The sequence below is a fragment of the Poecilia reticulata genome, chromosome 1 (genome assembly GCF_904066995.2).
Source record: "Poecilia reticulata chromosome 1, P_reticulata-male-v2, whole genome shotgun sequence".
Classification (NCBI taxonomy): Eukaryota; Metazoa; Chordata; class Actinopteri; order Cyprinodontiformes; family Poeciliidae; genus Poecilia; species Poecilia reticulata.
This window is the reverse complement of record NC_088830.1, coordinates 29,063,676-29,091,621: the sequence shown is the minus strand read 5'-3', so window position 1 is coordinate 29,091,621 and position 27,946 is coordinate 29,063,676. Positions and strand designations below refer to the sequence as shown.

Sequence of the window (27,946 nt, the reverse complement as noted above, 5' to 3'; positions counted from 1 at the left end):
GCTGTAAACAGTTTAGTAAAAAAAAAAAACACATTTATTTGCAAACAGTTTCCTCTGGAAGGAAGAATCGGCACATTTTCCTTCCTGTTCTCCACTCTTCATAAAAGAACAACACATTTCCAGGGAGAAATAATCTGGAACTACTCCGTGACAGAATGTAACTCTGGACCCTAGACGTGAAATGAAATCACACGAGGAGACAAACGAAATGAAATGAAAAGGCAGATTTTCTGCTCAGCTGGAGTTCGTCTTCACAGACTTCACCGACGATTCTGGACTCTGCAGGAATTTCTGAAAAAGAGGAAAGAAGTCGAACAAGAGATGAAGATGCAAGTTTCTATCTGAATCTGTTTCCAATTCACAATCACAAAGAAATTCTGCATTTGAGAGAAAAGTATTGACCTTTACAACCTGAACAGCAGTCTGGTCTCAAAGCTAAATGTGCCTTTTATTTTGAAAGTACGGAGTTATTTCACCGTTTATGTATCAGCTGGACGACTACAGATCACCTCCATTTTAAGACCAGGTGTGGAAAAAACCATCCCAGATTAAATTGAGATTCTTCAAAGCAAAATATGTGAACTTTTAGTTGATTAGGTTTTCTATTAATACTTGTATTGCTTTTTCTGGTCTTTAATTTTAAGTTCTTTTGTCTCATTTCAAGTGTATTTATGTATTTACACTAGAAACTAATCCAAAAATACTTGGTGAGATTTTGTTTTTGCAGTGAAATAGATGTTTGTTGTGGATTGTAATTCACAGATGACTGACACAAAGTAAGCCATCTGGACTCTAAAGATGAGTGTTTCTATCTGATCGCCTTCATTGATCCGGTATTAAACTGAACACACACACACACACACCTGAAGGTTCTCGTAATGCTTCAGAGTTTTGCAGTGGCTGATTTCGGCTGCCTTGGCTCCAGTGAAGAACCGACTGCACACCTTGCAGAAGAATCCCGTCTTTGGGACCAAATACTCCATACCTGTTCAGAACCAAAAACCCACAGTGTCATTTCTGAACACGTCTGATCAAAAACACTGGTTTATCATGGAAGGTTTCATACCAACTGCTGCACTCGGGTCATACGGAGGCAGCGGCTTCTTCACGCTCTCCTCTCTGGCGTCTTCGGCTTTTTTTGTCTTTCCTGTGTGAGAAATAAAACATTTTAACATGTGGAACAAAAAGTGGTGGTGAAAAAAAACTGCAGCTGAAACCAACGCCGAGTGTTTTCACCTTTCTGCAGGACATCTGGCAGCTGTTCTGCCGCTCCGCTGGTCACAGCCTGAGTTTCTGGTTCTGCTGAAGAGAAAAATAAAGAAACAACCATTTTGATGTCAGCCATGTTCAGAAAGTCTGCCGTGCAAAACGAGGAGGGAGCTACTGATTTAAACTGAGGAGGAAACCAAGAAACATGAAGGTATTTAATTAAAAAAATAATTTTTTCTTAACATATTTTATCCAGACAATTATAAAATATGAAGGAATTTCTTTTAGATATCATAGAACCATAAAATAGTTTGCAAAGTAATACTAAATTTATCTAGAAAACACTTTAAATTTGTCAAGGAAATCTCAAAGAGAAACAAGTAAAGCACAAAGTGAAAAATAATATGTACAAACATGTTAAATGCATGCGACTTTTATAAAAAAAGTTTTTTTTAACATTTTTGTACTTTGCTGTGACAGTATAAAACAAGACAATCTATTTAAAATGATCTGTCTCATATAATTTTAAGACAGATAAAATTATCTGTCTTAAGACACAAAATAAGCCATCTGGACTCAAAGATAATAACATTATCTTTGTTATTATCGCCATCTTTGTTTCAGATAAGCGTGTACAAACCACATTCATACGCCATTTGGTCAGAGACAACCAATCAGAGCCAGGAGGAGGGTCTTAGCGCTGTCAATCACTCCTGCTCACCCCCTCATTTTATTGCTTGCTCTTTGCTAAGCTGCAGCTGTTCATAATAACATAGCCTGCCTGCCACAAATGCGGAGCATAGCCCCTGATAAACGTTTTTCCCAGAACGGTAAGTTGTTCCTCCACTATTAGCACACTGAGCAGCGTGTACACAAAGTTGATTGTCAGCGCTAAGATCCTCCTCCTCACTAACTGGTTGCTTTTGGTCCGGGTTGGTTGATTTCTTTTCACAGACCATCAGTTTCATATTACACTGTTATGACATGGTGACAATTTTAACAAATATGGAAAAAAAAACATTTTTATTTATAAGTTACACAACGCTAGGCCTTGTTATTACGATAAACGATAATATTGTTTTTGAGACAATAATCAAGCAATATAATGTAAATGGTATAATAATAATAATAGTAATGCAAGAACACTTTGTAAAATGAACTTTAAATTCTGATGATAATTTAACAGTGGGAGACATTTTAAATACCCAAAGTAAACAAAACAATAAAATGAATTAAGAAGCAAAATTGTCCTCAAAAAAGGGTCTAGTTGATACCAAACCACCGGACTTTTGTCATCCAGAGAAAAATGATAAATCATGCAAATGTAAATTATTGTGCTCGTTTTAATTTATCCTGTGATTAATTGATTAATTGTTTATTTCGACAGGTCTACGACGCTGAACTTGTTTGTGCTTAATTTCCTTACCTGAAGCTTCATTCACGTTCTCCTCATCCTGGCTCTGCTGCAGTTTGTTTGACTCCTCGTTCTGCCCCTCATGCTTTTCATTCTGTGCCTTGTTCTCGTCATTCTTGTCCTCATTCTTCTCGTTCTGTGCTTTGTTCTGCGCCTCATGCTCCTCGTTCTGCTCATTCTTCTCGTTCTGCACCTCATGCTCCTCGTTCTGCTCATTCTGCGCCTCGTTGTTGTCAGCTGGGCTGCTCCTCCTGCTGCTCTCTCCTTCAGCCTCTGCTGTGCTGCTGCAGGTGGACGGAGCTGGACCCGAGGGGGCTGAGGAGGTGGAAACAGGCTCAATGTCGAGGCTTGAAGGCAGCGCGGCATCTGGGGAGAAACACCAGAGGTCAGGAAATGATTATTTTAGTTACTGATTAATTGACAGTTAGACAGAACGATACCAAGTCGTTCACCAGCAGTGTAACGACGGTTTCTTTAGTTGTACCTGGGTCAGGTTTCATGCCGTCATCTGATGGTCGGTCCGCTGTCTCACTGGGATCTGTGTGGACGTGTGAATCTTCTGGAGGGGCGTCTCCATCATCCGGGTCTTGACCGGACTCCAAACTGCTCACAGCCTCAGCTGTTGGACTTTCCACATGTTCTGGTTGTTTCTCGTCAGATTCTTTCTGCTGGGTCTCTGTGGCCTCCGCAGAAATCTCCTGGAGGAAGGAGAATCGTTTCATTATTTGGGCTGGAATGAAAGATTAGTTTAGTTATTAATAAATCTACAGATAATTTTGATGATTAATTGGATAAGAACAGTGGCACATGTTGCATATTTATATTTTAGATTTTTTTTAATACAATAGAAATGCATTTAAAATATGCAAATAAACAATTCATTTTCAAGATATGAAAATAATCACTTTATTGCCCAAAATACAATAACAGCATTCATTCAGTGTATGCTTAATTATTTGGAGGAAAGGAAACTTCTTCAGTTTTGGGTAGAAGATATTTAAGGTCTTGTTTATCTCATGTGCCAAATGTAAATATTTCTTGAACATTTTTTTGTTTAAATACTGCTCTAAGTGTGTTTTTCTTTCAATAAAATGCCTTTTTTGAGTCTGTGTATTCGCATTAACGATTAATCGATTAGTAAATTAGCTGATGATTATTTCAATAATCGAATCTCACAATAAATTCGATTGTTTCAGCCCAAGTTGTTAAGAGGAAATTAGAGTTTTGCACATCTCCCAAAACAAATAAAATAATAAAAAAGATAAATAAATATTTAAATTCCTGTTAATGACAATAACTCAAAGTGTAAACCTAAAAAAGTGTAGGTGAAAGTCTAAGCTTATTAAATTTTGAGGTATTTTACCATTTTATGTAACAATATAATATTTTTACTTAAGCTATTAAAAACAAAATCATTACCTGAAAACTTCTTAGCAAGCAAATGAATCAAAGTGTGAAACAGAAACGTTCAGCTCTACCATGTGTTCCTCCTCCTGTTCGGTTGGAGGCGCCGCTTCGCCTTCATCTGACGTTTCCATGGAAACCGCAGCATCAGGAAGTTCTGTCACGTCTCCAAGCTCGTCGACGGTGACAAAGTCGCTCATGTTGAAGGGGAACTCGTCCTCCTCCGGCTCCTCCTGACAGGAAACAGAGCAGAGTTTTCCAGATAAACTTTCTGCAGCAGATGATCCAGGATCTGACCTTTGACCTCTCACCTTTCGTCTTTCAGCTTCTCTGTAGCGTTCGTCCCTCTGCCTGTAACTCTCCGGCCTGTAGGACGACCTTGACCCAAATGACCTCTCGTAACTTCTCCTCCTCTCTCTCCTCTCCAGTCTCCTCCTCTCCCACTCCTTCTTCTCCCACTCCCTTCTTTCTCTCCTCTCCATCTCCCTATCTCTCTCCCTCCTCTCTCTTTCCTTCCTCTCCTTCTCTTTCTTCATCTCCCTCTCCTTTCTCTCCCTGTCCAGTTTTTTCGCCTCCTCATCTTTTCCTTCTGCGGTGTCTACCGCGTCCTCTGCCGTTTTCTCCTGATCCTCCTGCTCCCGTTTCGTTTGTCCCTGGTCTTCACTGGGAGGCGCCGCCATCTTGTTAGCCGTTCTTGTTCTGCACTCCTCCAGCAGAGCGTTAACCATAGCTTGAGTCATCTGAAACAAAAAGAAAACGTTAAACTGGGGCTGCAAAGTTATCTATTAATGACTTCTAGTTCACCGAACTTATCGATTAATGATTCTCTTGTATCTACAGAGCAGGTCGTCTTTCCATTTCATAATATTTTGAATTTTAAAAAACCAAGTCATTAAATTTTAACCTTATTTTGTGCCAGTTGTATTAAATACTGAGTGAATAAACAAAACAATTAGGTTTTCTCATATTATTAAGACATTTCTAAAATAGAACAAAACAGAAACTTCCTATGTTGCTGAATACACATAAAAAATTAAAAGAATAGAGATACAGAAGTGCCGTCTGTTTTTCGCTAAAACTTAGCTCTACAAAGTGCATTAACTCAAGACAGCCCTCAAAAATCAACCTCCCCCCCCCCCTGTTTTTCTGTCATCACTCCATCATCGCCTCAGCAGCACATTAATAATTTTTTTGTTGAGAAGTTGACGCTCTTTGTCATCCCACCACGGACTCATTCTGCCATCTTTATTTATGTATTAACTAGGAGTCGCTGCCCGCCGTGCAGCGTACAAGCATGTGACGCATTTATAAGGCTTCGTAATAACGGACGCATACCGAGTTTTTATTTCAACTCTGTTGGACAGCACGGACTTCAAACTTTATAAAAGTGGTGTTTTTATATTGGTTTTGTGGTTATTTACTTCAAAATAAAGCCAGAAATAAGATCGATCATTTCCGCCTTATTTTGTGGGGTCTAAATGTACCACATTTCGTAACAACCAATGAAAATGTGTTGACGGTCTGTTGCTAGGTAGAACGGAGACACGCAGAAAGATAAGGGGGGCAGGGGGAAATTTGGATACGGCAAGAGACTAGGGTGCAGCGATGCTGTGGATTTTACTACGACTGTTTCGATGGGTTTTTTAGATTATAAGTGTGTTAGTTAGAGTTCGTAGTGTGTGCAGGGTTAGTAGTAGTTTTGCTAGCTATCGCTACATGGCTTCATAGCGAGCGCTGACGCACTGAGAAGAGAAAGACTGCGTCGGGATGACCATTTAGACCTCCACTTGATGAACAGCAGCACCTGCTGGATGGCAGCCAAATTACAACACTAAAAAGTCCAAGCAAATCTTGTTGGTTAATTGGAACTAATTTTAATCTAATAAACCATTAATTGACTGGCAGTTGATACATTTTTAGCATCCTGATGTTAAACCTTGTTCGTCAGTAGAGCAGCTGCAGCTTCAGGTTGTTTTACCTTGGGCAGCTCAGGCATGGCCATCTCTGGGGAAACTGATCCAGCATCGGGGCTGGGAGCTTGTGTCTCTTCAACATCCTCCACTTCTGATTCACCGGCGTCTTCGTGAACTTCTGTGTTTTCAGCATCACCAGCATCTTCATCGGGTTTAGCGTCCGATGGAGGGGAAGACACAGAAACGCCGAGGTCCTCCTCTTCCTCCTCCACACAATCATCTTTACCCTCCATTTCCGTCAGATTTTCTTCCTCCGTTTTCTCTTCTGTTTTTGTGTTTTCGTTTTCATCTTTCTCTGGCGAATCTTCACAATGATCTGGTTGCGATTCTGGGTCTTGTTCAGAAGGTTCTGCTGCCGCTTGGGTGTCTTCTGGAGGTGTATCCTGCAGCGCACAAAGGAAACACCATCAAACAGGCATTTCTACATCTTTTCACCCGGAAGGTTTCTAGCTACTGACCTCAGCCGTCTCACAGCATGCAGGGATGATTTTGGTCGGTGGCTGAGCTTTGGGGTCTGCTTTGCGGTAGAAGATCAGAGGGTTGTTTTGGATGATGCAGGGAAACATCAGGAAGCGTTTGTACACAGACAAGGCCATGGCTGTGGTGGCCATCTCACAAATGATCTAATCAGAACAACAAAACACAACATTTAGTCACATTTTCAAAACAAAAACAAAAAATTCATGAACCCTTGAGTTTAGGAAATAAGTAATCTCGACTTCTAACCATGCTGTTGACCACAAGAAACTTGATGACCGTCCCAAAGCGGCGCATCAGTTTCAGGACCTCGGTGGAGCTACCGGGCGAGTCTGGAACGTTTTTGATCACCACTAAACTGTTCCACCCAACCGGAGCAGAACCGTCCTGTGAAACAGAGAGCAGGTGGAACATAAACGAACAAGCCAGGCAGTCTCTAATGGGAAAATAAAAGGAGTTACAGCCGTAGAATACGCACCAATGGATCCAGTGATCCTGTGAAGAGATTATAAAGAGCCACCTGTGGAGGAGAGGATTCGATGAGTTTTGGTTCGCTGCTAAACTCAAAAATCTGTGTGAAATGAAAACAAAATCTAACAGAAAGTAACGGATTTCCTACCGGAGTGCCGAGTCCGATCTGCTTTTTGACCAGTGTCATTTTCACCTCCGTGTCCTTAAACATGGCAGGCTTGAAGCTGTGGACCTTCACGAGCTCCTCAGCAACTTCAAGGTCAGGAAATGACACAAGAGCCTGACAGGAAAACACAGGATGGTGAACGTCATCTTCCCATGGCCTGAGAAAGAAACCTGAAACCGCTGCGCCAGTGTTGGACCACAAACTAAAAAGTTAGCTGCTCTAACCCTAAAACATAAACATTAGTTCAGCTAACACGCTATATAGCTTTAGCAGAATATAACTTTAGTGGAAGCTAATGCTAAAGCTCCAAATTCAACCAGGTTTACACCCAGACAGTTTATCGCCCTCCACAGGATCAAATTTGTTTCTGCACCCCTAGATGTTTGGTTTTGCTTCAGGAAGTGATTCTTTTACTCGTTTTAGTTTTATTGTTCGGTTTTGCTAACTGAACAATTAGCAAAACTGGTTGTTCAGTTATGCCTGAAACAAATGTTGCTTTTGTGTCAGATTGAAGAACCAAACAGCAGTTTTCATACTGATCATTCTGAAAAAGAAAAAAATGACGAAAGCATCCAGCTACATCAGATGCTCAGGACGTTAGAATCAAATAAAAATTATTTTTAAGATCTTCCCTGCTTGATCAGGAAATTCAGGAGGTCTTTCAGTATGTAAAAGAAATAAAATAAAAATGTCACAATTAAGGACAGAACTTCTGTTTTTAAAATGCATGAGGGCGCAGCATGCTAACCTTTCCGACGTGTTTAGCCAGGATGATGTCAGATGGCGCTCCAACGGACTGCACAAGCTCAGCGATGTCGGCGTCTGACCAGCCGCTGTCAGGAAGTCCTGTGACCAACACGTTCCACTTCTGCTGGGGAAAACGGAGGCCAAGACCACAAGATGTCTGCTGTGTTTTAGCTTTGTCTCTTCTCTCGGGCTGCAGCTAAAGATCACTTCAGTTATCGATTGTTCTATCAATTGTTCTGACGAATAATCGGATTTAAAAACCGGCACATTCTGCAGACATTTCATTGAACCACTTTAGTTCATTTTATACAATATTATAAATACATTTTAAAAAATGCTAATAAATTCAATTCGTTTTTTAAATAAGAAAAAATGACAGCATTCCTTTAGTGAACACTTGAACGACTGAGTTGTTATTTCACCAAGTGGCTTTTATTACAGTCTATATATTCTAATTAACAATTAATTGACTATAAAATTAGTTGACAATTATTTCAGTAATCGATTTGTTACGATTAATCCGATTAATCATTTCAGGACTGCATTTAATCCAACTCATACGTTATCAAGCCACAGCGGCAAAAGACTAGATTACAGTGTAGATAAGAACCATCAGAAGATAACTTTACTCTGCAGGTTATAAAGAAATTATACCAATACATTATAACGAAACATTAGGACAGATGACAATATTTGGTAAAAGTACCTGATTGGACGTCTTCTGGTCAGTTTCACCACCTGCTGAAAGGAGTCAGAAAAGCAGGAGGTGAAGAAAAAATGGCAATCTGCACTAGTGACGGTAAATAAGTTACTAAATTGTTGTAGTGACGTTGAAATGTGGACACTTTTTCCTGACAGTTTCAGTCTTTAATGGGTGTCAAAATTCACAGGTATTTCCTACCTGAGGTGTTCCCAGCTGACTCTTTGTCTTTTTCTGCTTCAGCTTTGCTGTGAAGAGAAAAAAAACAGTTCAGTGAATGTCGACTGTTCAGTTTGAAAAGTTAAAAACTAAAACCATAACCAACCTGTTGGCTTCAGAGAGCTGAGCATCTTCAGGTTTCTGTCAGAAGAAAAACAAGAAGGGATATAAAATAAATAAATCAGGCTCCTCTTCTTTAGACTGAGAACAATACGCCACTAACAGGAGGAAGTAAAACATTGACATTAAGTATTAGCATGTATTAGTCGTCCATTAACATACCATTACCAATATATCACTTGAAAATGGTGTCAATACAACAATATAATCGTTTTATCGCAATAATCACTGGGATGATTTGTTAATGTGACAGGCCTGGACAGTTGTAGAGGATGTGGAAATCATAACTGGAATCTAAGGAGTTAAAACAAAAGTTTTCTCAGACATTTTTGTTTCAGCAGCTGAGCTTTGCTCCTTGTACCTTGGCGACTAAAGCGATGATCGGCTGTTCTCTGATGCAGAGCTCTGATGCAGACGCCAGAGCCTGAGCGTCCTCAGTCTTCATCATGCACACAGACGCCTGCAGCAGATCAGAGTGTCAGTCGTGACGCCTTAGCCACAGGAGGTATGACGCATTTGCTGCTTTTTTTCCCCTCCCTCCCAACACGTGAGCAGACCTTTTGCCCTTGGCCCTTCTCGCTTTCCTCCTCAGAGCAAGGCAGCAGAATCACGTTGTTGATCTTCCCAAAAGAACTGACCAAGTCAGTCACTTCCTGTTCGGTTGCATCGATTGGAATGCCAGTCAGATAAACGAGGCGGTCGGCCAGCGGCGCGCCCTGAGAGGCTGGACCCGCCACCTTCTTCTTCTTCTTCACTGGTACATTTTTAGCAGCCTGGAAACAGAGAAATCTTCCTTTAAACATCATCAGCTAACCAGATTACAGTCATTTTAAACAGTTCATTTAAAACAAATGATTTATTTCCCTCACAACAAAGAACATTTAGGCTTTAGTGTTTCTTTTGCACAGATAAAACAGGCAAACTTGCCACCTTGGTTGTTTTCGTTGCAGGTTTTAGTGCCGGCTTGGTGGTTTTAGTGGAGGGTTTTGTGGCCGCATGTTTGGATCCGTGACCCGCTGCAGAGGAGGAAAGGTTTCTGCTTCTGTCGGCCGAGCTTTTGGTTAAAGCATCATCATGAGGACGCCTCACACCATGGTGGTGGTAACCTCCTGCAGAAAAACAGCAAAAATAACAAAAACACACATCAATGATGAGAAGTAAAACTATTAAATCACTGATTCAGTCCAACCTGCCAGTTTCCTGAATGGAAAACATTTTCATTTGGATCAAACTGTGCAAAAACTTGGGTTGAATGGATGGGACAGAATTCGGCTCTAAGATATATATATTTTTAAAATAGATTGTTGACATAATGCAAAACGTATCCAGTTATTTCAATTTATATCAACTGATTCCCATCGAAATAAAGAACATGACATATTTGCTCATTTTAAACATATAATGTTTCCAATTTAGTACAATTTTAATTTGCAGAAAGTCTAAAATCACCTCTGGAAACAACAAAGAGCCCAATGCACTGAGCCCCACTGAAAACCTCACGGTTACTCCACCAAATATTGACTTCTGAGTTAAAACGTCAGTATTGTTGTTTCTAAATTATTGCATTATTAGAGATTTGAAAGCACTGCATCTTTTTCCTCATTTTAACCATTTCTCATTTTCTGCAAATAAATCTTTGCTTGGAATTTCGGAGACATGTTGTCAGTAGTCCATAGGATAAAAGAACAATGTTCATTTTACTCTAACATGTAACTAAAAAAAGCAAAATAAGAGCAACTGATCATTTTAAGTGGTCTTTTAATTTTTCCCAGAGTTGTATATACTATTGGTCCTTCAACCTCAACTGGATGCAAAAACTTCCTTCAATGAAATTCAAGTGCATAACCTGAAATTTCGATCTTTACACAGATGGATAATCAAAATATGCTTAAGTCAAAAATGCTTAATAAGCAGTTCTAAAGTGATTTAAAGTGAGAAACGTTATTCTGAAGAACAGTAAGCAGTTCTACAATGAACAGAGCAGAAGCTCCAGTAAAACACGGAGACTAACCTGATGACTCTCTGTGTCTCCTGTCAGGCCAGGGCTCTCGGTGGGAATAATGCGGGCCGTGTGAGCCAGAGTAGGGATATTTATTCCAATGACCGTGGTCTTAAAATGGCAGAAACAGGAAGTTGGGATTAGCAACAACAATACACACGAGTTCACTGCATCTTTGTCAGGTCAATGAGGATTTTCTAGGTCAGCTTAGAAAATAAACAGCAAACAGCTTCACATTTAAAACACAGGGAGGTTTTATTGGCGTGCTAAACCTGAAATGAGGGCTACCTGTGTGGTAGTGGGGCCGTGGATGCCGGGGGGGAGAGTAAGGCCTCCCGTGGGGCCGGTGCATGAAGGGTTCCCTGCGGTATTTGCCATGAGGGGAAGTTGGAGAGCGAGAGCGGGACCGAGGTGCAGAACGGAACGGGGAACGGCTGCCATATCGCCAGCTCCGACTGGAAAAAAACACCAGAAACTTCACTGATAAAAGAGCAAACTTAAAGCTTAAAAACGTCAAGGCCTCACATATTGGGGCTAGAGTCAGGCAGACTCAATACAAGATAAACCGACTCAACATCTGGGAAGTTATACAACCATTTTTACATAGAAACTCAAGACGACGGAAACTCAGAAAAATTCCCTAAATTCAATTAAGTTTTCTGATATTCCACCTGATTATGCAGACTGGAGTTGCTGTTACTTGAACACTGAGTGAGGAACAGCCAGCATGTTTGTTTATGGATCTGAGCACCACAGTAAAATCTGAGGAGGTTCAATCACAGCAAAGAATCTGCTAACTTAAAAGTTTGGCATTAGGACAAGCGCGAGTAAAAACTTAATTTAAGTCAGTTTTCTTCTAATTATCTTGTCAAGAACTTTCATGTTTAACATCCTAACTGGGGCCTGTCTAAGATAAACTTTAAGGTAAAGTTAATGCGTTCTTTGTAACGTCTCTTAGCAGTGAAGTCTTGACATTGTGGTGATTTTTCTTGGTTGTCATTTTAAAAATGTGTTTAGATCAGGAATAGGTATTTACTGTACTTTTATTGTGAAAAATGTAGTTTCGTGTTAAGAGTTTAGATTTATTGCAAAGACGGTTGTATCATCAGGAGTGTTATTTTTACACTTTTCTCTACTGCTGGGTCCATAAGAGGGTAAAAAACAACGTAACAAAAATTATTAAATGCAGTTGCTAATAAGAATTACACTTTTTAAAGTGCTGATGTTTATAAGGGCGATATTTTAGGTTTGAGGGCCTTTGACGTCACAACTGAAGAGTTGAAAATACTTTGTCACTTTTAATCTTATAATAAATTCCTCAAAACATCAAGATAAAATCTTACACCAATATTTTCCCAAACCTATTTTACATGTCTTATCGGCAATAACATTTGTTTTTCTTTTTAATCTGCATCTTTAGTTTACTAGCCTGGCATAATATGCCATTGAATTGTTCATATAAGGTTGTATCATCATGATTTATGTTCTGTTGTGGATTATTTATCCTATCCTGATAAGTAAAACCAGGCTGGCCTTCCTTTTTACCTTTATTCTACCAGTTTTGGTCTAGATAAGTGACAAAGTGACCCCAAGAAGTTCAACTAACCTTGGTAGATTTGGTTTCCAGTCAGGGTACCTTCAAACAAACACACACAGGATGTGTTACTCAGGAGGTTGTGGAATAAATTCAAACAAAGGTGCAGATTGAGGATGAATAAAAAACACTTTAAAGTTACTTGAATAATAATCACAAATACTGTCAGGCCTGATCTAATGCTTGTTGCTACTGTGTGCTGATACTGAAGATGTGCTACAGGTACAAAGCGATCAGCTGAAATGTCCTCACTTGTTGCGCAGGTCTCTGCAGGCGGCTGTGTGATCAACAGTGTTAATATGGTCAACCCAGTCCTGGAGTTGAAAAAACAAGGCAGATAAGAACATGACCGTCACAGAAACAGAGGGGAAAAAAGAAAACAGAACAGTCACATGAACGAAGGTCGATGTTACATCATCATCTTTACCGAACCCGACATGTTTCCGGCACATCTCTGCCGGGTTCTAACAGGAGATCCCGTCCACAGACAGACAAACTTAACTTTGATCATGTCCATGTCCACTTATCAGCAATGTTTAACAGTCCGTTTTCCACCTCAGCTTAGAATGAGTGTGATTTGTCATCAAGGTGAAAAACAATTATTTGTGTGCAACATTTCAGGCCTGCGATCGACAAGAATCACATAAATCAATCAATCTGATTGAAGAACAAATAAGTCAGATTTCTGAGCATTTAGTTTTTCCTCTGCTCTCACAGATGAAGGTCCGGTTGGCTGGGGTGAACATATACACTACTCACAAAAAGTTAGGAATGTCTGACTTCCTGATCAGACATCAGATTGATAACCTTTACACCTCAACTCAAGTAGGCCTTACTTTGGACTGAATGTCTGATCTTTCTTTAGTTATTATATTACATGCTGTTCCATTAAGTGACTGACCCTGAATTACCCACTGAACCTTCTGGTCGTAGTTAAAGCATTCCTGTTCTTACACATTTTGAAGTCATTTGTTGAAGTAGATGCAAACAGGAATAGTTAATGATGATTAAACTTTAAGAAAAATCGAAAGCTTCAGCATAAAATAAGTCGACTCGTCAACAAGACGAGTCACTGTCAAAAAGTGATTTATCCTCAAAAACACAAGTTAGAGATATTTATAACTTTTGCGATGAAGAAACTACAATTACACTAAATGTCTAAATGAATCATTTGCTTTCATGATGTAACATCACTCTGGCATGAACCGTTTATGGTTCTTTGAAACCTCCACCAAAAGTCAAATATGCCCGACTCTCTGTGAGTAGCGCATCTTACAAAAATATTCTCTTCTCATATTGGCAATAATTAAGGCAACATTGCAAGCTACCTATTCTTTGGTCAATGTTTATATGATACAGTATATAAAAATGTAGAGTGTATAAATCACTAACCAAACCAAAATGCATTAATCACATTTGAAAAACTCTAAAGTTTTGGAGCTGGGTTTGTGTTGGGTATCCATGAGCAGCAGTTTTATCTGCTGTAGACGGCGGTCACAGTGATTTCCTGCTGGGTAACCAGGGCAACCTTTTAATTAATCTAAAATGACCAAAGATGAGCTTTAATAGCAGTTTGAATGAATCTATTTCTGATTTTTTTCAAAACATTTTGCATTGTGCCATTTTTTAAACTAAACAGCGTTTCTTTTCATTAACTAGAATCTAACTTATATTACCATTACCTGGCTGAAAATATTAGCCTATTCCCGAAGAAAAGATAAGTGCTTTTCACTTTCACTGCAATATCTGAAGTTATTTCAGGAAAAAATAAACAACACAACTGCCATTCTGCAGACACAGTGCTGGTAATCAGGTGTAATTACAATACCAAGTGACTGCATTAGATAAAAACGCTCAAAAAACGTGGTAGTTAAAAGTTGTAAAGTCTTGGTTGGACTCCTTTTAGATGTTTAAAATCTACTCTTATTAGTAGCCTTATGACTCCATTAGAAATCTCCCATGATTCTCTAAACGTACGTTGCCCTCACTGCTGTCTACTGAAGGTAAGATACTGACTACTCATAATCATTCAACACAACCCAGTTATGTATACAAAATATATATTTTTTAAAATGTTTTCGAATAATTCAGATAATTAAGTTGGCCACTGACAATTCCTCTATAAATTCCCATTTAGTTTCTGTAAGACAGCAAAGCGATTCTCCAAAATTATGACATGCAACAGTTTAACAGACGTTTTTTCATGAATACCTTGTTCCACCCTATGAAAAAGGAAAACCAAACATTAACTATTTTGTAATTTTCTACATGTATGATCATATTAAAGACACACAAAGCCACATAAAACACATGTGGTTTACACACCACCTGAAAACATAATTTTAGAACATAAAACTTCATCTTTTTTCTTTTCTTAATCACCATCTGTCCTGGCCACTTTTACATAATGTATTAAGAACGTCTTTACCAAAGAAAATGCGTCTAAAATGCTTCACCCTTAAAATGCCAACAAGAACTGAATTCCCAGTTTATAAATAGTAACAGTGGAAAATTGCAGCACACCAGAACTGTCAAACTCTGGAATAGGTTGCATTTTTCCTTACCTTTTTAGTACAAATGCGGTCAACAGATATCCTTTCTAGCACTAAAACAGTCATTACTGTTTGCCTCAAGGGAGCTTCAGACCGCTACATCGTCATATTCATCATACTGACCATGGGGAAGCCTGGTTTGCTTCATTTAAAAACAGAAATCAACAAAAGCAATCCTGGGGAAACGGAAAACATTCTACCATTCAAGGACCATTTATCTGCCTTGTTTTGCCGTTTTAGGTCATCTAATTATTGGTGTTTAAAAAAAAAAGGTGAGCATTACAAAAAGAAAAGAAACTGCAAGGAGAGAAAGAGGTTTAGTAGCTGAAACCATCCCATCGTTCTGCAGATGTGTCGTAGCAGACTCATCAAAGTCTATTTTATTATTCAAGGATACCTCATCCTATCTGCCAACATTTATTTTAAGGCCTAGAAAGAGAAAATGCATCACAAGTCCAAGTTTCCGGTATGCCAAGGTAATAGAACGACTATTTTCTTAGAGACGTTTCACCTCCACGCGTCCAAATTACTTCTTCAGTTCTGAACATAGTTGGGAGTAACGGGTTTATAAATCGTAGAACAGTCACACCTCTAGGGCTGCTGAGGTCATTTAATGGGCTGTTAAATTCACAAACTGGTCCGTTAAGGCCGTGCCAGTCAATTACCTCCCGTTATTCAGTTTTATGTCTGGCTCATTATGACTTAACGAGCCAAAAACGTATCTTACGAGATGTTTTGGTCAATGTGAATGGCTGTTATTAATCAATCCTCAATCTAGCTCCAAATTATTTAAGGAAACTAAAGAAGGAAGCTTAAGAAGAGCACATCTAAGGTATTGCAAAATGTCTTCATGAAACGACTCAAAAAAAAAAGTCAAACTGATTTTAAAGGAATATTCTGGACATTAGTATGATGACATGTTAGCACTCACCTTTTCCTGGTCACACTGAATGTGACACAGGGAGCAGGTATGGGGAAACACCTTTGGAGACACCGCTGTGAAATCGCTTATCATGGTAGGCGTAGGCAACTTCTTGCTACTGCCATGTCTTGAAGCAGATGAAGAAGAGGGAGAACGTCTTGACGAATCCTCACTCCTGGTTTCAGATGGCGGTCGCTGTTTAGATTCCACTTGTCGGTAGTCTCTGTCTAAATTACGAGTTTTAGGCAATGGTGCAAATTCTCTCACTGGTGATCGGCTGTTCTTGCGCTTTTCGCAGCTCGTCTTACGATAGTCCCTGTCTCCGTGTTTGATTGGCTCCTTGTGCTCTACACGAACTTGACGTCTTTCAGTTTTATCCACCTTCGACACTGACGATGAAGTTGCAGTTGGAAGCATTTTAACAGTCCTTTCACTAGAAAGTTGCTCCCTTTTAAAAGTCTCTCGGGTGCCACTCTCTTCCGTCCCACGACTGGCATGTCCATAGTCAATGACCTTCCCGGCTGTCTGCGTAACAGTAAGAAGGCTGGGTACTTCCGCTGAATGTGAAGAGCCAGTAGGAGTAACATTGTGAGAATATGAAGAAGAGGAGGTAGAGCTCACAGATTTTTGCTTCCCTGATTTTTTGAGTTGGATGTCACGGAGTATGAACGGTAAAGTATCTGGCGTTAACTGATCGTCCGGGTAATGACTCAGCACCTCCAAGTCGTCGTTTGAAAGTCCAAAGCTAGCCAAGATGCTTCCCGCGCTCTCTGGCGTGTACAAACCCTGACCTTCAATCCTACCTCCATCACCACGAGGTTGTCGAGTTTGCGGAGCTGGTGAGTCACTTATGGGGGGATTCCAGTTTAGTATTCCGGCTCCTGATTGGCTGCCCTGAGGCTGCTGCTGTGTTCCCGCAAAGAGTTTGGCTGGAGGTTGGTAGTTTGACCAGTCGACTCCTTGCTGGTGTCCAGACTGATTATCTGCTGGAAGCAACATTGGGTTGGAACCATAGCTTCCATGTTGACCAATCCCTGTACCTTGGTTCTGATGTTGGTTCGATTGATTCATTAGATCCATCTGCCGGTGATCCATATCCCTGGTGCCCCTGATGGAAAGGGCAGACTCTAGCTCATCGGGGAGTTGGTTGGGACGAGGAAACTGGAACCCCATTCCTTGCATGTTGGGGTGATTTGGATGCTGACTTGCAGATGGCTGATGATGAGTCGGCCTCGATGCATTTAGAAAAGGCTGGGAGCCCTGTTGTTGAGATTGCTGGTGATACATTGCAGCAGACCGATTTGCAGAAATCCGTCTGTTTGTGGTTCCCTCTAGGCCAAACGTCGACACTTGCTGCCGAGTCAAAAGACTCAGGAGGGCAAGGTGAGGAGGTAATACTGCTGTGAGATCACACTGGTGGCCCAAAACAATAGACGCTAGAACAGCAATCTGCCGGAGAGCAATCTGTGTTTGAGTCTGTATCTGAGCAAGTCGAAGAGCAGCAATCGCAGGTCCAAAAATGAAATGGGGCTCTCTGGTGGGGCAGCCGATGGAGAGGGTAGCACTGCGCTCCGAACACAGGGTTGGAGCAAGGAGTAAACCGTTACCGTCTTTGTGCACAGCGAGGCTGAGGTGGAAAGCAGAAATATACTATTATAATTATTCATATCAAGAGCAGCCATCATGCCAAGTCTTCTTTTTCCCCCATTAAACCTATTTAAAATTAAAGCAGTGTCTCCAACAAAAAGAAATATCATCCTACTTTCTTAAAGTGATATCTATCCTATTAATGTCTGCACATTAATGAGCCAATCAATAACTTGCCTCAAATGTTTAATTTTATTAATGATTCCAAACGCTCCTTATGCATACATGACCAGGCAATAGATAAAACAGTGCTTGTTCAAACTGTCTAAACACAACTTAGATCAAATTATGAAGAAACAATAGTGAATTCAAAATTCAAACTGAAAATAATGATAAGCAAATCAAAAATGGCTGTTACAAACAAATCTGATAATTTGGGATTAAAAGAACAAATTGTACATTAATAACACTAATCACCTAAAATAATACAGTAAGTTTCAATAAAAAAAAACTTTTATATGTCAGCTTGCTTGGCCTTAACACAGCTTGTAAGACATGCAGAGTCCACTGACAGATTTAAGACTGTAGTCAGACGATGATGATAGCCAGCTTATTTTTGTTTTACAGACCTCATTTAATATGCATCTTCTGCAAACCTACATTGTCTAAATGTACCGTTGTCTCTAACTTATCAATATCAACTTCTAAATCCTAAATTACTGCAACTCCAGTCCTCAAATGCCAACTTTTGGATGCATTTTCTGCTCCAACACACCTGAATCAAATACACTTTTAACCACTGAGCCTTTGTGAAACTTGCTGATGTGCTGAAGGATTTATTTTGGCTCTGGTGTCCTGGAGCAGGGACACCAGAGTTCTAGAGACCTTGGCTCTAGAAACTTACCAATGCCAGTTTTTAGATGCTTCTTGGTTCTTTTCCACCACCAAAACCACTATCTGGTAATACACTGATGCATGACGGAATATCTACTTATTCCTTGGTTAAGATTTCATCACAATACTCTGAGAAACGTTCCTCATGCTGCATGGTGCACCATGGTCAGTTCATCAGCCAAGTGTCATAAACCAGCGTTTTGCATGCTTAGAGAGATACTTCCCTTGCTCCAATCTACTCAGTCAAATAATTGAGACATTTCAGGGCCTCTGAAGAACTTATTAATACACTGAGAATAAAATGCAACCTTTTGACTGGGCTTGCTTGGAGCAGGTATTGTGCATTCAGGACACCGGCTCTTGGCAGTGAATGAGAGACTAGCCAATGTAACATTTTACGTGCATCATTTTGATGTGCCATTATTTTTTGCTTTTTGATATTTTCAGTATACCAAACTGATACTGCTCTATGCGAGTACTTTAGAAACACTTTTAAGTTAATAATCACCAATAAGACTGTGCTGTAAACATTTAAAATACCATAATCTAAAAATCTAAAAATAGTAATCATAAAACTGAAAGACTTATGAGCAAGGTAGGTTTTTTTCTTGATATTTCAGGTCAGTAAATATGTTATTATTCAGCTGAAATGCTTAGTCATAATGCACTAAGTCAGATCAAATTCTAATTTCTTGTATCAAAATGTACAGGACTGGACTAAATTTGTTTGGCGCTTATGTGTCGTTAAAGTATCAGGTCATAAGCTGTGTGTCAAAATACACATTGTTTCAGCTACAAGTCAGTGATACTCAAATCTTGTTTTCTGACAGGAATGCCCTACATTTCAGGGAGCCACACTGCAATAAATAAAGTAGTAACTGAGGATGAGGATAGAAATAAATAATTCAATCATCATTATTTTGAGATGCCAATCTGCTCAGTATCTGTAGGCAGTAACTTTACTGTTCAGGATCTTAATGCTCTTACGGTGTGCCATTTGCAACTGTGTGAAGCAAAAAAAATGAGAATGTAAGACTGACTACTGACTGATTCTGTATCAGAATACAAATCCTGATTGGAGTATTCCTATTTTCAAGAGGAACCGCAATAGATGAACAAGGAGCAACCTGCACAAACGTGCAGAAAAAAAGTCACTGATTGGTACTTCAGCTGTTTTCAGAGCATTCACCCTGTGTTAACTGGAATCAAGTTTTCTAGAAGAAAAGGATTAATGAGTAAATAGTTTAATTTCTCTACTAGTTATCCAAAAAACACTAAATTCACATTATTTGACACAAATTAATCTCCCAGAATTGCTGCAGGGCCGTTGGATCCCCCTCACAGACAGCAGAAAAGAAAGGAAGTAACGATATCAGCTCGCTGGTAAGTTAATTGTCTAAAAGAAAAGAAAATGCAATGTGCACCATAAATAACCCGGTCACTCAGAGCACACAGGTATTGAGAAAGAGGGAGGGAGTTTGCTTGAATTGGACAAATAAAGTCCTGTAATACTCCTAACTAATTTATTATTAAAGCATTTGGCCATTGTTCTGTCTTTACTATTTCCTCAATATCAGAGTCTTCTGTCTCTAAATGTCTGTAGAGTTAGGAGCTCATCCACATCGATGTATATCAGTGGTCCCCAAGTCTGTCCTCGAAGGCTGGCATCCTGCATGTTTTAGTTCTCTCCCTGGTTTAGCTCACCTTGATCAAATGATGGCTCATTAGAGGCCTAAGAAGAACATCGACATGCTGGAAATGTTCTTACTACGACCCGGGAGAAAACTACAACATGCAGGATGCCGGCCCTCCAGGACCGACTTCGGGTACCACTCATGTATATATTCTCATCCCAAAAGAAACATCACTGCATGGCGGAGTGACTCAAATCTCGCGAGAAGAGGGAATAGTTCAGCAGGGAGCGGTCAGTCATTATGTGTGCTTTCCGCAGACTTAAAATACAGCCACTTTTTCAATTAAAGTTTATGCAATATTCTTTAACAAATGGCATGATACATAGCAAGAAAATATTATTTACAGAAAGAGTTAACTGTAGCGGGCCAACCTGCGCAGCCCCACACATCCCACCAGCCATTTTGTAGGGCTCCCATGGCTAGCGGGCTAATGCTAGCCACAACGTAGTTCGCTACTACACAATACTGCCTTCAGTACGTGCTCTAGATATGAAATAAATACCTTCACCAATGTGTTGACCTCAATCTTTGTTAATACGGGAATTTCTTGACTGTTTTTGAGTCGTTAGCCATGAGAACGAATCTTCTGTGTTCCGCCATAAACGCCCACTGAATTAGCTTCCGTCTGAGTTTTTCAGAATAAAAGTCAACCAAGTCTTTCTTTGATTTTACTTCCATATCGCCCCTTTTCCTATAATCTGCTAATGAGTCCAGTATTCCACGCAGAATCTTTTAAAATCCCCCTGGAATCAAAGTAAGATTACTATCAGGTCAACTATCTGTCTGGGTGCAGGAGCACAGGAGCAGGGATCAAGTTTAACACAAATCAGAGACGAGGTTTCATCTTTACAAACCATAGATTCCCCCCACACACATTTTTAAATATCCAAGCATTGTAATTTTGTTTCACATCATTCACTGCGTAAAACATTTATGCACTAAATGATTGGCACTATTTTTATGTATATTGTGTGTGTGTCAGTGAGCACATTAAAATAAAAAATGATCAGGAATTTAAAGAAGAATTGTGGTGGGTTAACTTCCCTATTACCAAACTTAAATACATTTAGTTTTAAATGTATTTAAAATGTGACTTAATCATGCAGATTCATTGAACACTAAATTCCTTTCTGCTCAAATGCCAGCAAATAAAATACATAAAAACAAAAATAAATGTGACAATAATGCTTATGACAAGGGTGTTTAATATTCTGAGTGAAATTGTAGGTTAAACCTAGAATATTTTCCTCTAAATATAGAGTACAATACAATGTCACAGTGTTCAAGCACAGCAGACCATTTATATCTTTAACAAAACAGCTTTATAAAGCATTCATGTCAACTAACTGTGGCTCTGTGGTGCAGTTTTGAAAAATCTGAGATTGGAAATCATGTTGCAATTTATTTATTTGTTAAAACAAGAATTTGCCTTGTTTTACAGGACAGTGCATCTACTGTACCTTATGGCATTGGGCTATTCTGGCACATCCACTTTCAACATCATAAACAATAAAACAAATTCTCACGAGCTCCAGATACCAAAATTATGATTATCCGCTTAAAATAGCTACCAGATTCTTCCAACAGTTAAGGTCACATTGTCTAAGCCTGTGTTGTCCAGCTATGCCTTCATGATTTATTAAATATTTTACTGCTGGGATGTTTCTGAAGGGTCAAGGCAATGGGGTCAAGGTTGGTTTCTCATCTGTCTGCGCTTGAACTTGTAGTGATTCCTTGTTTTGTTACTGGGTTATTTTTAAGGAAGTGAACTGAGGAGAATGTTTTTTTATAAACTTGGGTAGTTTTGATCTTACTGGCATTTGACTCAGGAGATACATACAACTATATTGACTGAGCAAGTCCAACCCAGTTAGTCTTATATGCTTGTTATTAAAACATTAGCAAAGCATTTTATGTCAAAAAGAGCTAAATTTGTATTTTAGATTGAACGTAGCACAGACTGTTGCTCAATAATATGCAGTAAATATATTTTGAAGACTCACCAAAGAGTCAAAGTCGGTGTTTTCGATATTTTCCTTACCACATGAATCAAAGTAAGAATAAAATTGCAAATTAAGGTGGTTCTAAAAGTACAAATTCAGGGAGTTCTGCACTTTATCATTATTTACTAAAGATTAAATTATAATGAAATAATTTTAGAACCTGAAAACATAAATGACAAGAAATGTATTTTTATCATCACCATAAGCTGTGGTATAAATGAATCTAAAAGTAGTTTCTATCAAAAAGGAAGAAACCTGACAAAACAACATCATATTTACTGCTGACGCATAAGCAGAAAATATTACATAAACATATGTTTGTTGTAAATAAATATACAACAAATTTTCTAAAAAGAGCTTCACATCATACATGGCAGGATTATGTCAGTAACACCAAGGAGCATATATTCATGAATTACACAAACCCAATTTCTGTCTCTAATCAGGGACATTATTATGTTTTCCAGGCACATAGTGCCATTTTATGGAATAATCAAGTAATTATGGTAAGTTAATTTGTTATGAAAATAGTATAAATATCAAATATGATTTAAAAGAAAAAGTTCCCTCCAAGTTTCAACACCTTGAAATTGGGCTTCTTTCTCTTTAAAAACTCCACCTTCAGGAAGACATCATAACATTTCTCCTCTTTTTACCCTTTATCATAGATTTTTACCAGCGTTACACTGAGAAGTAGTTAATATTTATGAGTTCAGCTGATGTGCAGTTCCAAGAGGGGTTTGCTAATTGCTTCTGGCTAGTCTGAAGGAGCTCAGTCGGGTAGTTGTGAGGGCTTTCTGCTCTGTGAGGCAGAAGCTAGGAAGCTCAGAGGAGGAGCTGAGTCTCGAAGGCGGAGCTAGGTCCACCCAGGCGTTTTGCACAGCTAAATGGTTGCCATGGAGATTAAAGTATTTTTCAAACATTCATAAAGGAATTAATGCAAAACTCCAGGTATGTTTTTGATGATGGAATAACATTACTTTATGTAAAACTCAAAAAAGTCACATTTGCATATTACTGCCTCTTTACGGTGAAAAATAAATAAATTCAAACACTGATGTGGCTTTTTCCAAGAGCAAAATCTGATGACCAACTTTCTGTTGTCTTTCTCTACAGGCATTTTATTCTGCTTCCATAAGAGCAGTTTGATTTTTACTACTGTGAAATTCATGTGGACACACAGTGAATACGACACACGTGCAGTTTTGAGAGTTTGGCTGCGTTTTGTGACCTTGACAGAAATCCTTCTGGTAAACACTCCAATCCTTTCTGCATGTAAGATCATGATTTGTGTCTTATGACATCTAAGATTTTCCCAGACGGACACCCCTTGTCATAAAGCTGTCTTTGATTTGTGGCGGTTGCATCATGGTGAGCGCTCTCCAGGGGACGTGATTTACCACCGCCATTCCTCTGGAGTCGATGTATATTTGACTTGAGACATTATCCAGCAGTCATCGAAGGTTGTGGTAATGCCACACGGCTTGCTGCTGCCAAAGAGGCCATCTTGAAAACGTGGAGAGCTGCACATGTGTTTATTAATGCTACAAGAACATGACAGAGCACTCACATGCTGGAGCATCAGGCTGTCATGGCAGGAGCGTCACTGTTACCTGTTTGTTTATTAAAACCTTTAAAATATTTTAGGTCATGTGCACTAGCATGACATGCTGGAATTTAGCCATTAATTTTCTTATAAAATCAGCAAACATATCTGATAAAATGGAGTAGAAAACCTTTCACACCAGGATTACTTTATAATAGATCTGTCTGCTCTGGTAGAGAATCCAAAAATTACGCTCAAGGAAAACTATTACTAATTCAGATTTTTTTTTAACTTAAGCAAAAAGTAGTAATACTTAATACTTAGTAAACTACTATAGTAAGTAATGCGTATGCATGTTAGAACAGGGTGAAATATTCAGTGTTTCCTGCATCGTTTTACCTTCAGATCTCAGCAGATGGAAGCTAACATCAGATTTGGGATTTTACTTTTCTGCTGATCGCTACCTTTTAACTTCAAGTGATGAAATTTAACGATATCAACAGAGTTCCTAAAAAACTGTAAAATGACTTTTATTCAACAAAAAATGGAGTCTGTCAAAAGACAGCAAAGTATGTAAAAAGAACATCAACTATACTGCTTTCTATGGAAAACAAATTACTGACTGGGCCACTCCTGAAGGTCAACATATGTTGGTAATATTAATGACTTTAATCATAAACTTGTCTGGAGAGACACAAATCACACACAAAAACACACACCTTGCTCCTTCAGGAATAGAAATGATGGCAGAGTTGAAGCCGGTCTGCAGAGCGGATCGTGTCGTGACCGGGAGCCAGAAAAGGGCGATAGATCAGACAGACTGCTTCCCACATGTCTGCCTATAATTAGTTGTGCTTCATGCACACGCATTCTTTAAAATGGTCATTTAATCAAGTTATCATGGTGTCAAATAAAGCCACATCTACATGCACAGCTAAATAAAATCAGTATCTGTACACTGTAAAACATTTGAAGGTGGTTTAATTTGAAAATGAAAGTCCAGCTGCTGCTATGAAAATGCAATTTAAGTCAACAAGAAAAGTGTTTTGGTTTTAACTCAGAAGTTAAAGTCCATGAAGTTGATTTAACAACAAGAGACAAGTTGTCTAAACATTGTTTTTTAAGTTAATTAATCTTGAATTGTGAGTTTTAACTTAATGCTGCAATTTAAACCAAATAATTATTTCACAATATTCAAGAAAAAAAACTGCCTTCACCTGGTTAAAGGTCCCATTTCTCTGTTATTTCACTCACATTATCAACTTAAAATAACTGCGTATTTTACTCAAGAATAATTTAAATTCTTTTTTCAAATTGAATGAAAAAAATTATGATCTGATAACGAATTTTATTAAACGTCACAATAAATTCAGCTCAGAAACATTTAGTGTGAACAGGACATAAAAACAAACATTTTCCTTAATAAAACACCAGAATCAGATCAACGTAATGCACGTCCATCTCAGGATACAAAAACATGCCGCTAAGCATTCTGGGAAATAGTTCCCACTTCTGTCTTTTTGTTCTTTCAGGTTTTTTAAATGCTAACCTAAAAACTCATCTATTCAACTCTGGGAGGTTTGACAAAATTAATAAAAAGTTAACACAACTTACTACTGTAACTTTATCTTTCACAAACTCACACATTTATGTTCAAAATCTAAAACTCACTAAATTTATTTAACTTCAAGAGAAGAAGATAGTAGGCACAACTAAATGCGGCTCAAATGTTTTACAGTGTCCAAACCTCTCCAGATATCTGATTTCATGTTTGACGGTACAATAATAATCACATCGTGTGTTTTGCATGCACACTTAGTCTCCATCCATAATATTTAATTGCTGCCTTGTGAACAGGATCTGATTCCTGCTGCTCCTTCAAAGGTCGTCAAAGTTGATCCACTGCGTTTACCAGCGGCAGAAATCTTCTGTCACTATGCTGAGATTAAGGAGCGGCATTACAGATAACAGCTTCCTCAGGTGACAAACGCTTTAAACCTCTGTTGACAGTCACTGTTGACTTGGTTTGCGCTGTGTTGACAGAAACTTATGAACAACTGGACTGAAAGCAATTAACTTACTGAAAAATGCTGAACTGCTGCCAAACGGTTTAATGATGTTCAGGAGAAACTAGCTGCCATGTCACAGTAAGCAATTAATCAATTAACCACATTATACGTTAAAATGACTTCAATAATTGTTTTTCCTCTTTTCTTTCTCTGTTTCTACTAAAATCTGGATGATAAAAGGTTTCAGTGTGGCAGAGACTTCAGTTTCAATTTTATTTGTTGCTTTAGTTGTTTTGTTTATTTATTTTGGATATTTAAGCTGTCTTCCAGTTCCAACTTATTCTAAAGTTCACTATGAATTAAAACGTATTGATTTTTCAGCGGGTGTGATTGCATTATTTAGCCTTTAAGAAAAAATAAAATAAAACTAATTTGAAAATATTTTATTGATCCCAAAGGCAAATATTGATTCAAATTCTTCAGAGATGCCATTATGCTGCAGTTGACATAAACTTGGTAGATTCAAGACAGATAAGAAAAATAACATTTTATTAATGGGTCTAATGATCTTTTTATGCTGAACTTGGTCATTATTGGGTGTTTAATTTCAGGTATAGAAAGAGTTTTATTCCTTTCTGGTTGTTGAAATGTCTGACCACAATCTCAGTCATAAAGCACGTTTTAAATGGGGTTAAACAAGTTTTTTTTTTTTTTTACATCTGTTGGTCATGAAGTAACTATTGAACATTATGTCATTTTTGTTTTTTCTTTACATTTTTAAATGATCTGCATAGCAGATCACCTTGGCATAAAACCTCTACACAGCCTTTCAGCGCCACCAAGTGGTGAAATCATTTTAGCAGAAAGTAAGGAAGCATTCATTATGCCGAGGTGGGTCAACCTTCACCTATCTGCATAGAGCAGCATCAGATTAGGTCTTTTTCTTTACCTTTTAAAAAGGAAAACCTTTAAGCAGGTACTAAATATTCAGAAAACATTTTGGTATCCATTAATTTTTTAGGATATTTTGACGTTAAATGTCATCAAAATCATCATAATTAAGTAACTGCGCTGTGGGATTAAAAAGCAACACACAACTTCTCAACCTTTGTAAAGTAACTTCGTAACTGCTTGATTTAAAAAGACCAGATATACGAAAATCTGATTTATTAATTAATATTTAGTATCTCTGTAAAAACCTTACTCATTCATTGTTTTCATTTCTGTTTTCTGACTTTGAAACAACATAATTACACCTAACTTCATCATTATTACACCTAACTTCATCATTATTACACATATCTTCATCATTATTACACCTAACTTCATCATTATTACAAATAACGTCATCATTATTACACCTAACGTCATCATTACTACAAATAACTTCATCATTATTACACCTAACTTCATCATTATTACACCTAACTTCATTATTATTACAACTAACTTCATTATTACACCTAACTTCATCATTATTACACCTAACTTCATCATTATTACAAATAACTTCATTATTACACCTAATTTCATCATTACTACAAATAACTTCATCATTATTACACCTAACTTCATCATTATTACAAATAACTTCATTATTACACCTAACTTCATCATTATTACAAATAACTTCATCATTATTACAAATAACTTCATTATTACACCTAACTTCATCATTACTACAAATAACTTCATCATTATTACACCTAAATTCATCATTATTACAAATAACTTCATCATTATCACAAATAACTTCATTATTACACCTAACTTAATCATTACTACAAATAACTTAATCATTATTACACCTAAATTCATCATTATTACAAATAACTTCATCATAATTACACCTAGCTTCATCATTATTACACCGTCTTTGTCATATGTCCGCACTGCATTAGTTTTTAAAACACATTTTTGTATTTGATAAGATATAGTATATTTTTAAAAGAAAAAGTCCCTGATGTCAACGACATGATGATAATTTTAATGACACATTCTTTCTAAATATTATTGCTCCATTACTCACCGATGAGTTGCTTTTTTAAGAGGCGGCTTCTTTTTTTGCATCTTCTGCATCTCCAAACGACTCTGGAAACTTCAGTCATAATCCTTTAAATTTGCACTGGTTCTGTTTTACAGCACAGAAAGCTGAGTGCAGAAACAAAAAAAGATTTAAAAAAATTAAAACAAAGCTTTTGGAAACCTGGTCAAAGAAAAAACCATGTTAGCTGAGCGTGTTGCTC

The 27,946-nt window shown here is 38.2% G+C and overlaps 1 protein-coding gene across 8 annotated transcripts; it reads right to left on the bottom strand.

Annotated features, from left to right (window-relative positions):
- Positions 1–18: 18 nt before the first annotated feature.
- Positions 19–27,946, bottom strand: LOC103470961 (uncharacterized). Of its 8 annotated transcripts, none has more exons than XM_017305619.2 (26): positions 27,730–27,946; positions 15,977–17,594; positions 12,746–12,807; positions 12,506–12,535; positions 11,188–11,354; positions 10,912–11,010; positions 9,828–10,009; positions 9,458–9,673; positions 9,262–9,360; positions 8,887–8,921; positions 8,763–8,809; positions 8,568–8,602; positions 7,863–8,018; positions 7,097–7,228; positions 6,956–6,997; positions 6,727–6,864; positions 6,459–6,623; positions 6,006–6,383; positions 4,339–4,767; positions 4,102–4,260; positions 3,108–3,321; positions 2,636–2,989; positions 1,237–1,302; positions 1,067–1,147; positions 864–985; positions 19–291 (listed from the first exon to the last, which is right to left on the bottom strand). In XM_017305619.2, exons 1-26 carry the CDS (start codon positions 27,777–27,779, stop codon positions 235–237), a joined length of 5,133 nt encoding a protein of 1,710 aa, XP_017161108.1. In that variant the 5' UTR covers positions 27,780–27,946; the 3' UTR covers positions 19–234. The 8 variants fall into 8 exon arrangements, with proteins under 8 accessions (XP_017161108.1, XP_017161113.1, XP_017161111.1 ...); XM_017305624.2 differs by having other exon boundaries at positions 1,237–1,299; XM_017305622.2 differs by having other exon boundaries at positions 8,568–8,599.

What these genes read in the sequence shown, in the direction of transcription:
- LOC103470961 (XM_017305619.2), bottom strand. Translation starts at nt 27,779, where the DNA reads ATGCAGAAGATGCAAAAAAAGAAGCCGCCTCTTAAAAAAGCAACTCAT. An exon ending in ACCAGAAGACGTCCAATCAG is followed by an intron (nt 8,019 to 8,567) that starts GTACTTTTACCA and finishes AAAACACAGCAG; the next exon opens with ACATCTTGTGGTCTTGGCCT. An exon ending in GCCAGATGTCCTGCAGAAAG is followed by an intron (nt 1,148 to 1,236) that starts GTGAAAACACTC and finishes TTTCTCACACAG; the next exon opens with GAAAGACAAAAAAAGCCGAA.